General features: G+C 49.6%; 2 protein-coding genes across 5 annotated transcripts in view; one reads left to right on the top strand and one right to left on the bottom strand.

Moving 5' to 3' along the window:
* Setdb1 (SET domain bifurcated histone lysine methyltransferase 1) overlaps positions 1 to 4070 on the top strand; it is a 28475-nt gene extending 24405 nt beyond the window's left edge. For all 3 annotated transcript variants that reach the window (XM_031374813.1, XM_031374812.1, XM_031374814.1), the window contains exons 16-22: positions 162 to 790; positions 1377 to 1405; positions 1521 to 1650; positions 1907 to 2072; positions 2752 to 2963; positions 3219 to 3307; positions 3415 to 4070. In XM_031374813.1, the coding sequence (XP_031230673.1) occupies positions 162 to 790; positions 1377 to 1405; positions 1521 to 1650; positions 1907 to 2072; positions 2752 to 2963; positions 3219 to 3307; positions 3415 to 3532 (1373 nt within the window). In that variant the 3' untranslated portion in view covers positions 3533 to 4070. The remainder of the gene's footprint in view (positions 1 to 161; positions 791 to 1376; positions 1406 to 1520; positions 1651 to 1906; positions 2073 to 2751; positions 2964 to 3218; positions 3308 to 3414) is intronic.
* Positions 4017 to 12472, bottom strand: Cers2 (ceramide synthase 2). 2 transcript variants are annotated; one of them, XM_031374815.1, is made up of 11 exons: positions 12232 to 12472; positions 7373 to 7546; positions 6850 to 6967; positions 6548 to 6666; positions 6340 to 6397; positions 6200 to 6250; positions 5918 to 6010; positions 5625 to 5753; positions 5363 to 5469; positions 5123 to 5276; positions 4017 to 4947 (listed from the first exon to the last, which is right to left on the bottom strand). In XM_031374815.1, exons 2-11 carry the CDS (start codon positions 7543 to 7545, stop codon positions 4807 to 4809), a joined length of 1143 nt encoding a protein of 380 aa, XP_031230675.1. In that variant the 5' UTR covers position 7546; positions 12232 to 12472; the 3' UTR covers positions 4017 to 4806. The 2 variants fall into 2 exon arrangements, with proteins under 2 accessions (XP_031230675.1, XP_031230676.1); XM_031374816.1 differs by lacking the exon at positions 12232 to 12472 and adding an exon at positions 7842 to 8563.
* Between the last annotated feature and the right edge of the window lie 1603 nt (positions 12473 to 14075).

Here is a 14075-nt window from a genome sequence, read left to right as displayed (position 1 = left end):
AAAAAAAAAAAAAAAAATGGGAAGGGCAAGGCAGCAAGCTGCAGTGACAGTGTCTTAATGTCAGAGACAAAGGTAGAATCCAAAGTAAGCACACACTACAAGATTGTACCCTGCTAGTGGGTGTAGTACTGATAACGACCATCAGTTCTCTTGATTTTCAGGTAAAATCCTGACAGATGACTTTGCAGACAAAGAAGGCCTGGAGATGGGTGATGAGTACTTTGCAAATCTGGACCACATTGAAAGTGTGGAGAACTTCAAGGAAGGATATGAGAGTGATGTCGCCAGTTCCTCTGACAGCAGTGGGGTAGATATGAAGGACCAGGAAGATGGCAACAGTGGTTCAGAGGACCCTGAAGAATCCAATGATGACAGCTCTGATGATAACTTCTGTAAGGATGAGGACTTCAGCACCAGTTCAGTGTGGCGTAGCTATGCTACCCGGAGGCAGACTCGGGGTCAAAAGGAGAATGAACTGTCTGAGATGACTTCCAAGGACTCCCGCCTCCCAGACCTAGGGTCTCCACATGTTCCTATCCCTCCCTCAGTATCTGTAGGGGGCTGCAATCCACCTTCCTCTGAAGAGACACCCAAGAACAAGGTGGCCTCTTGGTTGAGCTGCAATAGTGTCAGTGAAGGTGGATTTGCTGACTCTGACAGCCGTTCCTCCTTCAAGACTAGTGAAGGTGGAGATGGCCGTGCTGGGGGAGGCCGGGGAGAGGCTGAAAGGGCCTCCACCTCAGGATTGAGCTTCAAAGATGAAGGAGACAATAAGCAGGCTAAAAAAGAGGTAAGAAATTTGAAAGCAGCCCTACTCCCCTCCAGAAATTATCTACTTTAATTCACAGCCCAGGAGGTATAAAGCTGCATCTAGTAATAGCCATTCTAGATGTCAGACTCCCAGGGCAGTGTAAAAGCACTGCCTTTTAGCATTGGTACAAATGAAGATTGAGACGGGCTTACCCCTTTCAAGACTCCATCTCAAATGCAAAGAAAGAATTGATCCCAAGTATGTAAGGTTTTCTGCTTTTGTTTTTTATTGCTGTTTTTAGTTAGGGTCACAGTACACTCCAAGTTGGCCTGAAATTTGCTATTACAAATTGTATTTGATGTTGAAATACTCCCCATTACAGATAGTGAAACTGTTGTGTCCGTGAAGCACAGCTTACAGTGCTGCTCTCGTGGCCCATTATTGGGAAAGGTTTAAGGCCTTTGTCAGGGGAGGACATTGTTGATTGTTACTGTTATCAAGTTACAACGTGATTTCCCCACATCCTTTAGTGTGTCTCTTGCTGGCTTATGGTAATGTTGTCTTTGGAGATCTCCTGTTACCTTGGACCATGAAAGCATTTAACCTTTCCCATGTTCCTTTCCAGGACCCTGAGGACCGAAACAAGACGTCAGTGTAAGTGCTTACTTTTTCATCCTTCTAAGTCTGCATCCTCTTCCTAAGCACAAAAGAAGCCTAAGAAACAGCCAGTGTACCAACTTGACCCTCTCAATCTTTGACCTTCCCATAGAGTTACAGAAGGCTCTCAGAGTCATGGACACAATCCTCCCATGAAGTCTGAAGGGCTTCGCCGACCAGCTAGTAAAATTTCTATGCTCCAGAGCCAGCGAGTTGTGACTTCTACTCAGTCAAACCCTGATGTGAGTGACCTTCTTATGCTTATCCTGCCTTCTGTTTTATTCAATCCAAGTAAAGGAGCACACAACAGTTCCGCCTCAAGTCCGTGACTAGAGTGACTGCTGAGTCTTTTCTTTGGCTTTTTGTTTTGTTTTCCAACATCTAATCTTTATCTTACTATAGCCATAGCCCCTCTTTCCAAATCATGGGTAAAAGCATTAACTTGAGCAGCCTTTCCATAAGCTTCTCTTCCTTCTTCACACCCTTCTGTCTCCCCAGGATATCCTGACACTGTCCAGCAGCACAGAGAGTGAGGGGGAAAGTGGAACCAGCCGAAAGCCCACTGCTGGTCAGACGTCAGCCACCGCTGTGGACAGTGATGACATCCAGACCATCTCTTCTGGCTCTGATGGTGATGACTTTGAGGACAAGAAGAACTTGTCAGGTAGTCTGAAAATGTTTGGATGTAGTAGGAAGGAACAGGGAAAGCAGGAAAAACGCTTTTAAAAGAAGGAAACAATTCAGATCCTGAGTTGGTCAGACTTCCCGACTCAGCTAAAATGTTGAACTGCAATGAGCCTTTCCTTTCTTTCCTTTCTTCCCAGTTACCCCTTCTTTTCTTCAGCTCCTTAGTTCAACATAACTATTCATGCTTTTAATAAAGTGTGACAGCTGTACTGCAGCATCTGGGCCACTGCGTCACATGAAACCTCATCTGAAACAGTGTGACTTATGGTCTTCACCACCCCCAAGACAGAGTTTCTTTGTAGCCCTGGTTGTTCTGGAACTCCCTATGTAGACCAGGTTGGCCTTGAACTCAAGAGATCCGCCTACCTTTACCTACCAAGTGCTGGGATTAAAGGCGTGCACTTACTAAACCTGGCTAGTGATTTATTTAGGGTCTTAGCCTGAATTTAGTTTGCTTATTGCAGTGATTGGAATAAAAATGAGGAGAAAAAGGCATGATGGTAACATCTATAATTCCAGTACTTGGTAGAAAAGGGGCACAGGAGGGCCAGAAGTTTGAGACCAGCCTGGCTTAAAATGAAGGTGGTAGAACGTATAGTTAGGAGTTGGCTCGATCCCTGACTACCACCACCACCCTTTTTTTTTTTTCTTTCCAGGTCCAACAAAGCGACAGGTGGCAGTAAAATCAACCCGAGGCTTTGCTCTTAAGTCAACCCATGGTATTGCTATTAAATCAACCAACATGGCTTCCGTGGACAAAGGGGAGAGTGCACCAGTTCGTAAAAACACGCGCCAGTTCTATGATGGTGAAGAGTCTTGCTACATCATTGATGCCAAACTTGAAGGCAACCTAGGCCGCTACCTCAATGTGAGACTCTGAATGTCCTCTAGGTGTAGGGTTATGCCATTGCCCCTCAAATTCCTAACTTTTTAAAGATACTGTATAAACCTACCTTTGCGTATAAGTTGGTCTCACAAAGTGAAGTAGCTTTCTTTCAAAACATCACTGCTGTAGTATATAATGGGGTAGAGATCATATATATATAATGTATATTATATATACATATTTCTCACAAAGCCAGATGCTTCCCTAGTTGAATGACTGTCATCTTTTAACTTACAGCACAGTTGCAGCCCCAACCTGTTTGTTCAGAATGTTTTTGTGGATACCCATGATCTTCGCTTCCCTTGGGTGGCCTTCTTTGCCAGCAAGTAAGGGGGATAATGAGGAAGGGGCAAGTTCTGTGGGAATAGGGGTGAGGGGAGTACATCTCTTTGTGGTCGGGCCTTTACCCTCTATATTCTTTTTCCCACTTCAGGAGAATCCGGGCTGGAACAGAACTCACTTGGGACTACAACTACGAAGTGGGCAGTGTGGAAGGCAAGGAGCTGCTGTGCTGCTGTGGGGCCATTGAATGCAGAGGGCGACTTCTTTAGAGGAAAACTCGTCCTCACTTTGAGAACCCTTGAACCGTCCTTTCCCCCAGGAACTGGGTCTTCCTGACTGCTGAACTCTGACCCTGAAGACCCCAAGACTGATCTAGCTTCTTCCCAGCTCCTAGTAGATAGAAATGGGGATTCTAGATCAGGACTTTCCCAGCGTGGTGCTAGCAGGCACTAGAGTGGATAGATATGACCACTCTAGCAACCGCCTGAGATCCTTCTCATCCTGTATGTGTTCATGATTCACATGGGCTTGTGTCCCTGGTTTGTATGGTTTCTTGAAAGTCTTTTAATAAGATGATAGTAGAGATTGTGGTTTGTCTTCTCCCCCCAGTCCCCTGTCTTGATCTTCCAAGGAAAGGCCATTTCCCAGTGGGCAACTAACATTAATTTACACCTTGGTTTTATTTGCCCTGTGTAATTTTGGGAGGCCTAAGAGAATTAACCCCTTCCTCAAGTCTTAATAAGTCTGACACAGTCATGTTTTATTTAACCTTTAATATACTTTAATTAAAAAAAAAAATTAACAGTACATTTTGGTCTGAAATGGTCCCTCGCCGAAATGCCAGGTCCTAGCTGTAGTTCTGGCTTTACAACTGAAACCCCAAATGTTCAATAAATAACAGAACTAGTTGCCCCTCTACTCCACACCAGCTTGTCTTAGCTGAAGGGAGCAGGAAGGGAAGCCAGAGAAGGGAGGCAGTGAGATCCTAGGAACCGTGGTCCCTGGGGTAGGGTGAGGGGTATGTATGTATACCCTCCTTCACTTAATTGACTTGAATTTAAGGAAGAGAAAAAGTTAAAAGTAGCTCAGCTTTCATTTTTGGCCTGAGCTAGGGAGCTTAGAAAGGTGGAACCTTGGTCCAGCTTTGGCAGAATGAGGCCCAGAAAAGGGACAGTAAGGCACAACCCTGGCTTGAAGTCAGGGAGTCAAAGGCAAACAGCTAGCTCCAAATTCTTAGGAATGAGGAATGTGAGTTATGACTCCAACCCTCAGAGCTGAAGAAGGGTTAGTAAGAGAACAGCTTGGAAGGTAGAGAGGGAAATGAGACCATCCTGTCTCTCAGGATGTGGCCAAGCCTCCTTTCTGCCTAGAGATAGGCTGTTTAGAGTCTGGTTTAAAGGCAACTGGGTGAAAAAAATAAAAGGAAGGTCAGTGTAGACTCCTCCTCATATCCTTTCTCTCCGTAGCTCAAATGCCCCTAAAGGGAAGCTTGGCTAGTTTCTTGGCCTTATGTATTGATGTGGGAGGCAGCTAGGACAATGGTTCAGTCATTCTTAGGATGATTGTTATTGAGGATGGGGTGGCCATTAGCTAGGGGCCGGCCCTTTGCTCCTACCCCAGCTGCAGCCTCCTCCCCCTCTGAACTCTCCGTTTCTTCTCTGTCGCTGCGTTCATCTTCTACCACCTGTGCAAAGGACAAAAAGGGTTATTATCCTTCAGTATCCAAGAGCTGCCTCTCTGTTTCCTATTAACCCCCAAGCCCTCATACTTTTTTAAGAGAGTTGCAGCATGACAAGGAATTTGGAGAGTTAGAGGGTAAGAGAAGTGAGATCTACGGGGGGGGGGGGGGGCTTCCTTACCTTTCCAGTTATGAACTTGTGGGCCATGCGCAGAATGAAGTAGGCCCAGAAGATATGGAGCATCTGCAGCACTACCATCATGGAATTGAAGAAGTAATAGCCAAAGAAGGCAGGGTAGAGCTCCAGTGGGTATATCATTGTGCAGTGTAGGATCCTGAGGAGTTAAGGGCAAGTTGTAACCATGGTCGTGGGTGAAAGCTTGAGGTAAATGAAAAGGCCAGACCCTGAGCACCTACTCACCAGAAAGGCATGATAACCAGCCGAGTGATAATGAAAACAACGGCGAACACAATGAAGAGGTTGTTGCAGGTGTTCTTCCATCCTGCGTAGTTAAACATCTTGGCAGACTGTGGAAACAGTCCCATCTATTATCATTGGCTCTTGACTCCCATAGACATTAGTATGTGCGTGTGGTTAGTAGCACTGACAATACCCTCTCAAGCCCCTGAAAGACAAGGGACAAGGGGACCTGACTGGGGCCTCTACTGTGAGGAATCCTAACCTCCAGCAGGTAGTCCGAAGAGTCATGCAGAGCCATGATGAGGGTCCCTGCCCGGACGTAATTGGCAAACCAGGAGAAGCAGAGGAGAATGATGGTGGCCACATGGTGGATGATCTGTTCCGTAAAATCCTGCAGAAAAGATAGAGGCTCCAAGGGACTCTTCCTTGTTCCGTTGTTCCTCCTTCCAACCCCCTTGACTTTTGTTCCTCACATCCCAGCAGCTCTGCTCAGATCCCCAAGAAGTCAAAGGGGAGGCTCTTCACCCCAGGACCTCATCTGGCCTCTTTACCCACCTTTCGCTTGACATCAGAGGCAATGCTGAAGAGCAGGGACCAGTAGAAGGAAAGTTCAATCATGTAGTACCAATACTGAGAAGGGATGATGCTCTGGGAGAGGAAAGAGGGGTAAGGGTCCCAGAACAATCAGACCTAAGGGGCACACCTCCAAACTCATCACTTCTAGCCCCCTCAAGACAGTCTTCATTCATGACTGTCCTCTGCCATGTTTTCATGAAACCCTTCATGAGGGGGTATTGTGTGCCATAGAACACTCCTACATAAGGGGTCTTCTCATACCTGTATGGGATATCCCTCCCAAACTTTCCTCAAGTCATAGAACCAGGGTTTCTGCAAAGAGAGAGATTAAAGGAAGAAGGACTCACATCCTATGGCTTTACCCCATCTTAAAGGATGCGCTCCCATTTCTCAGTACTCACATCCACAGTGACAGCCATGCCAGCAACAAAGGCAATTAGGTAATACGTGAATCTCCAGCTGCAAGAGGAAGCCAGGTGGGAGGGTCAACAGTTTCCCAAGCTCCTAGACACCCTCTCAAGGTGCCCTCTTCTGCATATCACAGCTCTCTCCTCCCAGCAAGAAAACAAAACTGTGCCACCCAGCTTCACTTGCCCCAACTCCCCCCACCTGGATTCTCGGAACTTCTTGAGAAGACTGGGCCTGTCCTGGTTGCGGCGGCGGCGGAACCAGCGTTCTACCTGGCGTCCAGAGAGCCCACTCTGCCGAGACAAAAGGTCTACCTCCACCTAGGCATAGTGAGACCGGTATATTCAGCCCTCAGATCAGCAGTGCCTCTATTCTACTTAACCTCTTCCCCACAATAACCTGAGCCATGCCCATCCTCTGCCAAGTCCTCGCCTTCCAAAGCAAGCATTCCAGCTCTGACCCACCCAAACTCAGCAACTCCCAGAGTCATCTGCAGCTCATACCTGCTTGGGCTGCTTGCCGCTGGTCAGGTAGAAGTGCTCTAAGGTGGCATTGGGAGGTGCCCGCAGTCGGGTTTTCTCCTTAACATTCAGGAGGGCAGCCAGAGGTGTAGCCACATAACTGGGTAAGGGACATGAGAGAGAGGTGTCTGGCTCCCTTGGAGCACTCCTAACCCCTAAATGGGACAGAGAAAGTACTGCAAGACTTAATTCTAGGCCTCAGTTTCCCAAGTTCCCTGGCATCCACCTTTCCTCTAGCCTCCTAGGCTGCCCACAGCTGACAAAGCTGCCTATGTTCACTATTGACCAGGCGAGGAGGCGGGTGCAGGGTGAGAACAAAAATACCATTGAAGGAAAAGGCTGGGGGTGCTGAGCCCTCAGGAAGACAATGGTGCCCTGGGGGAGGGGGAGCATGGGTAGGGACCCGAGTGGCCAGAACACCAATGTCCAGAACTAAGTATCAGGAGACCAACATGAAACCTGATAGGTTGGCTGACAATCAGGGAAGGTTTGAGGGCATGCTCACAGCTCAAAGAAGTATCGAATGATGAGAAAGAGCAGGGCCAGGGGTAGTGTGATGTAGAGGTCTGAGGCTTTGGCATAGATACGTCCATCTTTGTCTTCTAGATCAGCCCAGGTTAAGTTCACAGGCAGCCATAGTCGCTCCCACCAGAAGTAGTCATACAAGGTCTGGAGCATCCTAAGTTAGGAAGGGAAAAGTCAGAAGGCCAATTGTGAGCGCTCTGCAGACAAGAGAGGGAATGAACGCTCCTGGTTGTCAAAAGCAATGGGACAGAGTCTTGGACTCTGGCTCTGGTTACATAGCCTTGGAATGAATTTGTTGGCTTAAGTGAGCCAGTTTCCTCATCTGTAATAGGAAATCAGTGGCTTTCAAGTTCAGCATTTATTTACAGTTTGATGCAACCTTAGGTGATGCTGATACCACTCTGGCCTGATTCCCAGCAATAAAAAAAAAAAAAGCGCTCCTTTCTTACCAATCTCAACCTGGAGGATAAGCAAAACTCAGTCTGAGAAGCTGTACAATCAGGAAAGTTAATCAGGGAGAGTGAGCAGAAGGTGCATGACTTTAAGCCTCGCACTCAGGAGGCAGTGGCAGAGGCAGGAGGATCCACACAGCAAGTTCCACGACAGCCAGAGCTACAAAGAAAGACCCTCCTTAGTTTGTAAACTGGGTTATATCAGGTGTGGTGATGAGTCTGTAATTTCGGCACTTGAGCTGCTGAGGCAGTAGACCCTAAGTTTGAGACCAAGTTGAACTACATAAACTGTCTGGAGGGAGAGGAGGAGAGGAAGACAACTCAGTTTTGAATGAATGAGACAAAGCACATTCCCAAAGCAGAGTGTGCATCAAATACCTGCACACAGACTGTGCTCCACGCACCTACACAGGCTTCTAGAAAATGATCTGAAAACCTCTGTTCAGAAAGGAAGTGAGGAAGAACTTGAGTCTGCAAGGTCTATAAAGGACAACCAAGTTCCAGGACAGCCAGGGCTACAGAGAAACCCTGTCTTGAAAAACCAAGAAAAGAAAGGAAGGAGGGAGAAAAAGAGGGAAAAGGGAAGGAAGTCAGGGTACAGGTACGGATATAGTCAGGACTGGGGACAGGGAATCCAAACAGCAAGGTTCAATCATCAGCATGTGTTAGCATCACGACATCCAGAGCCTGTGGTGATACATGGGCGGGTCCACAGATCTGTTGCCAGGGCAACAGCCACCATTTTCCCAGAATCCACTGGGCTCACCTCCCACCTTTACCTGTGGCTGCTAGGTCACAACCCATATATATATGGGACGATTCCTCCCTCTCTCCCTCTCTCTCTCTCTCTCTCCCTCTCTCTCCTCTCTTTCCACGCCACTACCCCTACTCCCTCTCAATTAAACCTCTTACACGTGGAAGTGTTTGGGCCTAGTGTGGTATTTCCTGACGCGACCTGCCGTTCCAACACATCAGCATGCCTGGAAATTCTAAGACTTGCCAAGCAGGAGAGCCAGGGGTGTCCTCCAGGCTCCCTAGCTCTACTCCTATGAATAGGGAGGAGAGGTGGCAGCATCCAGACTGACCTAGAGACTATGTGCTGTGACAGGAGAAAGGTGGCCTCCGGGGCAGAGAGGAATCAAGCAGCAGCCAGTGGACCAAGTGTGAGCAGAGGCACCAGGCACTGAATATGGAGTCGCTGAAGGAGGTGGAACCCTCAGTCCACAGCTGAGCTAGGCTGGTCCTAAGGTCTAGATGGCTCTTTCAACAGCCCCGCCTCCACAGAAGCACTTTCAAAATCCCTCTCAGCATGTCACAGGTCAGTCAGTATTCCAGCTCAAGGACTTTACCCTCTTGTCCTCACTCCTGGTCACTGCTCTTTTGGATGAACTCAGAGGTCAGCATAGAAAAGGATTTTCAGCTGCACACATGGGCACACATATCCCAATTATTTCATTCCAGGCCCCAACATGGAGAGCACTATCCCTTCCCCTCCACCTCAACCTGAATATTTAATTTGTTAAAAAGAGTGGAAACCTCTCCATAGGACAGAATTAAGTGTAATTGCCCACACAAGCACACTTTCTTCCTAGAGAAAAGGAGAAAACTGAAGAGGGGAAGGGAGGGGAGGGGAGAGGAGGGAAGGAGAGGGCAGGGAAGGGAAGGGAAGAAGGCAGAAGGCCAACTGAAGAAGCAATTTGGGTACCCCATCTCTTCCTTCCTTTTGGGTTAACTAGATAGGAGGTAGGGACCAATACCTGGTCTTGTTGCCTGGCTACTGTGTTCCTTAGTGCCTAACTCTTTCTCCAATGAGACTTAAAACCAAGCACACAGGCAATTCTAGCCTTGGGCCATCTCCATGCCATCCCATAACTAGGATGTTTTTCTTGATAGAGCCTTCTGAGGGTTAAAGATTCAGAGAGCTAGCTAAGGGCCCCGGGTAGGTGGAGCCTCCTGGGCTCCAGCAGCGTAGGAATGTCTAGTGCCTTTCTTATCCCTACCAAGAAGGTAAGGAGCTAGAGGGCGGGGGTTGGGCAGCCCTACTGGGTATCACGGAACAGCACACTCGGGATTCTTCCAACGGGTCACTGGGAAGTGAAGACCGCTGGGGGGCTGGCACACTGGGCTTCAAGCTTGCTGTGTCCTTCTTTGCTGTCCTGAACTTCTACAGCAGAGAAGCGGCACCAGATGCAGCAGAGGACAGGGACTAGGGTTTCCAATCAGCCTTACACACACCTCCACAGATTCAGGCTGCTCCCCGCTGCGCCCCTGGTGGCTACTTGGCACCAGCACACCAGACAAAGCATTCCATCAACAAGAAAGCAAGACAAGAGGGCGACATCCAGCCCTTAAGGGCTGATTACACCTTGGTTACACCTGCAACTTGATCACACCTACAACCTTTCCACTCACAAAAATACCGCCTGCACATATGAAGCAATATGGTGTAGTGTCCATCTGTCTTCCTCACACACACACCTGCTTTTCGGAGTCACAGGCTGATGAGGAGCCAGTACAGCACGGATTTCACAAGCATCATATTACTCGATACTTAAGCAGGGTTCCTGCCTGGCTCCAACTCTGATTGATCCTCCCAGCAAAGACCCTCCAACGCAAGTGAAAAGGGTGAGAGATGGACACCTGCAGACCCAGAAGGCTGGGAGGGAAGAAGTGTAAACCTATATATAAGAAAACCTCAGACCCAGTGAGACAGCAGATAGAGGGATAGGGACGGCTTCACACGCTCTCTAGTCTGAGCGGCCATTAAGAAGGTGACATAAGCCAGGCAGTGGTGGCACACGCCTTTAATCCCAGCGCTTGGGAGGCAGAGGCAGGCGGATTTCTGAGTTCAAGGCCGGCCTGGTCTGCAGAGTGAGTTCCAGGACAGACAGGGCTACCCAGAGAAACCCTCTCTCAAAAAAACAAACAAACATAAATACATAAATAAATAAATAAATAAATAAATAAATAAAGGTGACATAGTCCTAAGTAGACTTTTGAAAAGTAATAGTAGCTGGTCATGAATTTCTTTCAAGACGGTGAAGAGCGATAGAAGTAGAAAGGTGTGTCAACTGCTTCAGGCTACTGCATGAGCCCAAAATTATGGGTCAGATTCTGGGAAAGATAAGGGGGTGAGGCCGTGACAACCGTGGCCTCGGGTTCATGTGGCCTATAGCTTCTCTGGGATGTTTCACAAACTTCCCTGCCCCAACCCTAAACACTGTATAAGAATATGCAGAAGGTTGAAGTAGCAGCTGCAAGTGCAATAGGGTTGAAAGGAATTGTACAGTATCAGTCAGCCTATGGCCAGGGTCAGAGAGGGAAAGGTCCCTCTTCCTAGAGAGAAACCTAGCCAGAGGCCCCAGTGAGAATAGAGGGATATGGGGCAGCAATGGACACAAGGACCAATACACACACACACACACACCACCCCTTAGAAAACAGGCACTATGTGGCCAGAAACAAGACCTAAAGGACAGAATCCTTGACCTTAGGAGCCCTATCACAAGTGCAGTCAACAAACTTATATTCAGCTCTGGGATGGGAAGTGACGTCCTACCCTAGCTCTAACACAAACAGAAGTAATTTCTAGAGGCCTTCCCTAATTCAGTTCTCAGGAAGACCTACCCACTCCAGAACTCACAGCGCTTAGAACACCCTGACAGCTGAGACTGGCAACTCATATAAGTGAGATCTGGTTTGGATGCCAGGAGTGTGTCTTGGGCGCAGGAACTTCCAAGCTCAGGCTAAAAAGGAATGTCACCCACCTGCAGGTAGCCAAGCCAACTAGCTTGAGGGCCTCTGGGCCTGTAATTAGCAAGTTACGACCCAGATCAGGCCACACACGCCCCATAACGGTATAGGAATGTTAGCCCTTTGGGGCCGGGACAGACACCCAAGAGTGTACTCCTTCCTGTTTCCCGTTAGGCACATGGACGCTCTGACCTCCCTCCTGGGATGGGCACCAGGGGGTCAGAAGCAGCGGCAGAGGCGGCAGCGGCGGCGGCAGCAGTAGCAGCAGTAGCAGCAACAGCAGCAGGGGCCGCCACCGCTCGTCCTCCACACTCAGGCCCCGGGACGCACGCACGCGGGCCCCCAGGGGCTTCTAGCACCAAAGGTCCGCTACTGCTCCACTCCCAACAAAGGGACGTCTGTATCATGGATCCTGAGCAAGCGCCCGGCTCCAGCCCCTACCTGTTGCCCCGTAGGCCTTCTCCGGGCGGAGGCCCCAGCCGGGCCCGGAGCGCCAGCTCCCGCAGCGCTCGGCCCGCCCTCTGGCAGGCCGGCCGCCATGAGCCGGTGGAGGCCCCGCTCCCTCGGAGCTGAGCCCTGAGCCCCCGGTCCCGCCACTGCCCCGCCACCCCCACAGCCCCGCACACAGACTCACTCGGTGGCCGGTGCAGAGCTGACCGGCCCGGGCGCCGCTGCTCCGTGTCCCACTTCTAGCTCCAGGCCAGTGCGCACTGACTGGGCCGGGTCCTCTCCTCCCCCTTCCGCCGCCCGCGGCTCCCTCCCTCCTTCCTCCTTTGCCCGCCGAGCTCCGGCGAGCCTAGGCCGAGCCCAGTAGCGGAGCTGAGCTGGGTGGGCCGCGACCAGGCGGAGCCCGCTCCCCAGAATCCTGCGCTGCGCCTATGGAGCCTAGGAGCCCCGACGGGGCGGGTGGCGCGTGCCCTGCAGGGCACCCGGGTCTCTGGGTGACGCGGTTGCGGCTCACTAGGACTTTGGTCAGAGACCCCCCTGGTGCTTGAACCCAGAGCGGCTCAGAGCGGGCTGCCTCTGCCCAACCCCGCGGCCCTGGTTCACCCCTGCTTTGGATGCCACAATTCCCGCGCCCGGTCACACTGAGCGGCAGAGGAAGGGTGCACCCGGAGAAAGCATAGACCCCGATACTCCCCACGGTGAGATGCACAATCCACCCCCAGCCCTGCTGTTTGGATCCCGAACAGAGCTACTCTCAACTTTTGTAAGATGTACTTCAGTCTCCAGGCTACACTGTGGTTAGCCATGATCAATTTCGTATTAGAACCTGTTTTCCCTTAAATAGCCCCATAAAATCCATGCCTCAAGAAGAGAGCTTCAGGTTGGAGAGATGGCTCAGCGGTGAAGAACACCGACTGCTGTTCCAGAGATCCTGAGTTAAGTTCCTAGCAACCACATGGTCACTCACAACTATCTGGGACCCCATGCACTCTTCTGGTGTGTCTGTCGGAAGACAGCCACATTGTACTCATATAAATTAATAAATAAGGGGGGGAAGGGGGGAGGGAGAGAGAGTATGCACCCAGCAACCTTAACTCCTATTGTGGACAGAACTTGACTAAGTTGTATTTGAAGGTCCCTTAACAGGGAGACTGTAGCTTAGCTTCTTTTTGTTTGTTTGTTTTTTGTTTTTTTCGAGACAGGGTTTTTCTGTGTAGCCCTGGCTGTCCTGGAACTCATTCTGTAGACCAGGCTGGCCTTGAACTCAGAAATCCGCCTGCCTCTGCCTCCCAAGTACTGGGATTAAAGGCCTGCGCTTAGCTTCTTCCATGTAAAAAAATACTTTAAAAACTGCCACTGGGTGGGGTGGTGGTGGCGCACGCCTGAGTTTGAGGCCAGCCTGGTCTTCAGAGTGAGTTCCAGGACAGCCAAGGCTACACGGAGAAACCCTGTCTCAAAAAACAAAAAAACAAAACAAAACAAAACAAAAAAAACCCTGGTCGGGTTTGACCACTCATGCTCAAGCACCGTCCCAGCATTTGGGGGACTGAGTCATTTTTCTTTTTAACTTTCATGAAATAGGTTTTTTTTAAATTTATTTCATGTCTATGAGTGTTTTGTCTACATGTATGCATGTGTTCCACCCATGCCTGGTGCCCAAGGAGATCACTGGAGGGTGTCAGATTCCCTGGAACTGGAGTTATATAAGGTTTTAAGCAGCTATGTGGGTCCTCTGTAAGAACAAGTGCGCTTTCTTGCTGAGCTGTCTCTCCAGCCCTTGTTATGAACCCAGGTCCTCTGAAGGAGCAGGGTGCTCTTAACGCTAAGCCATCTCTCCAGCCCCATGAGATAGCGGGGGTTTTTTTGTTTGTTTTGTTTTTATGCTATCATGCCTGTGGCAGAGGCTTGCCTCACAGGGTATGCCGTCAAGCACTAGCCTGTGATCTTAGGAAGAGATGGGACCCGCACTACTCTCCTGTGAGGGTTTGGCTCAGGATCTTGTCTCTTTGGGGAGCTGTAGAGGCAGTAGAT

The sequence above is a fragment of the Mastomys coucha genome, unplaced genomic scaffold, assembly GCF_008632895.1.
Source record: "Mastomys coucha isolate ucsf_1 unplaced genomic scaffold, UCSF_Mcou_1 pScaffold16, whole genome shotgun sequence".
Classification (NCBI taxonomy): Eukaryota; Metazoa; Chordata; class Mammalia; order Rodentia; family Muridae; genus Mastomys; species Mastomys coucha.
The sequence above is the reverse complement of the archived record's forward strand: the minus strand, read 5'-3'. Positions and strand labels throughout refer to the sequence as shown.

What these genes read in the sequence shown, in the direction of transcription:
- Cers2 (XM_031374815.1), bottom strand. Translation starts at nt 7,545, where the DNA reads ATGCTCCAGACCTTGTATGACTACTTCTGGTGGGAGCGACTATGGCTG. An exon ending in AAGAAGTTCCGAGAATCCAG is followed by an intron (nt 6,398 to 6,547) that starts GTGGGGGGAGTT and finishes TTCCTCTTGCAG; the next exon opens with CTGGAGATTCACGTATTACC. An exon ending in CTGGTTATCATGCCTTTCTG is followed by an intron (nt 5,277 to 5,362) that starts GTGAGTAGGTGC and finishes TTAACTCCTCAG; the next exon opens with GATCCTACACTGCACAATGA.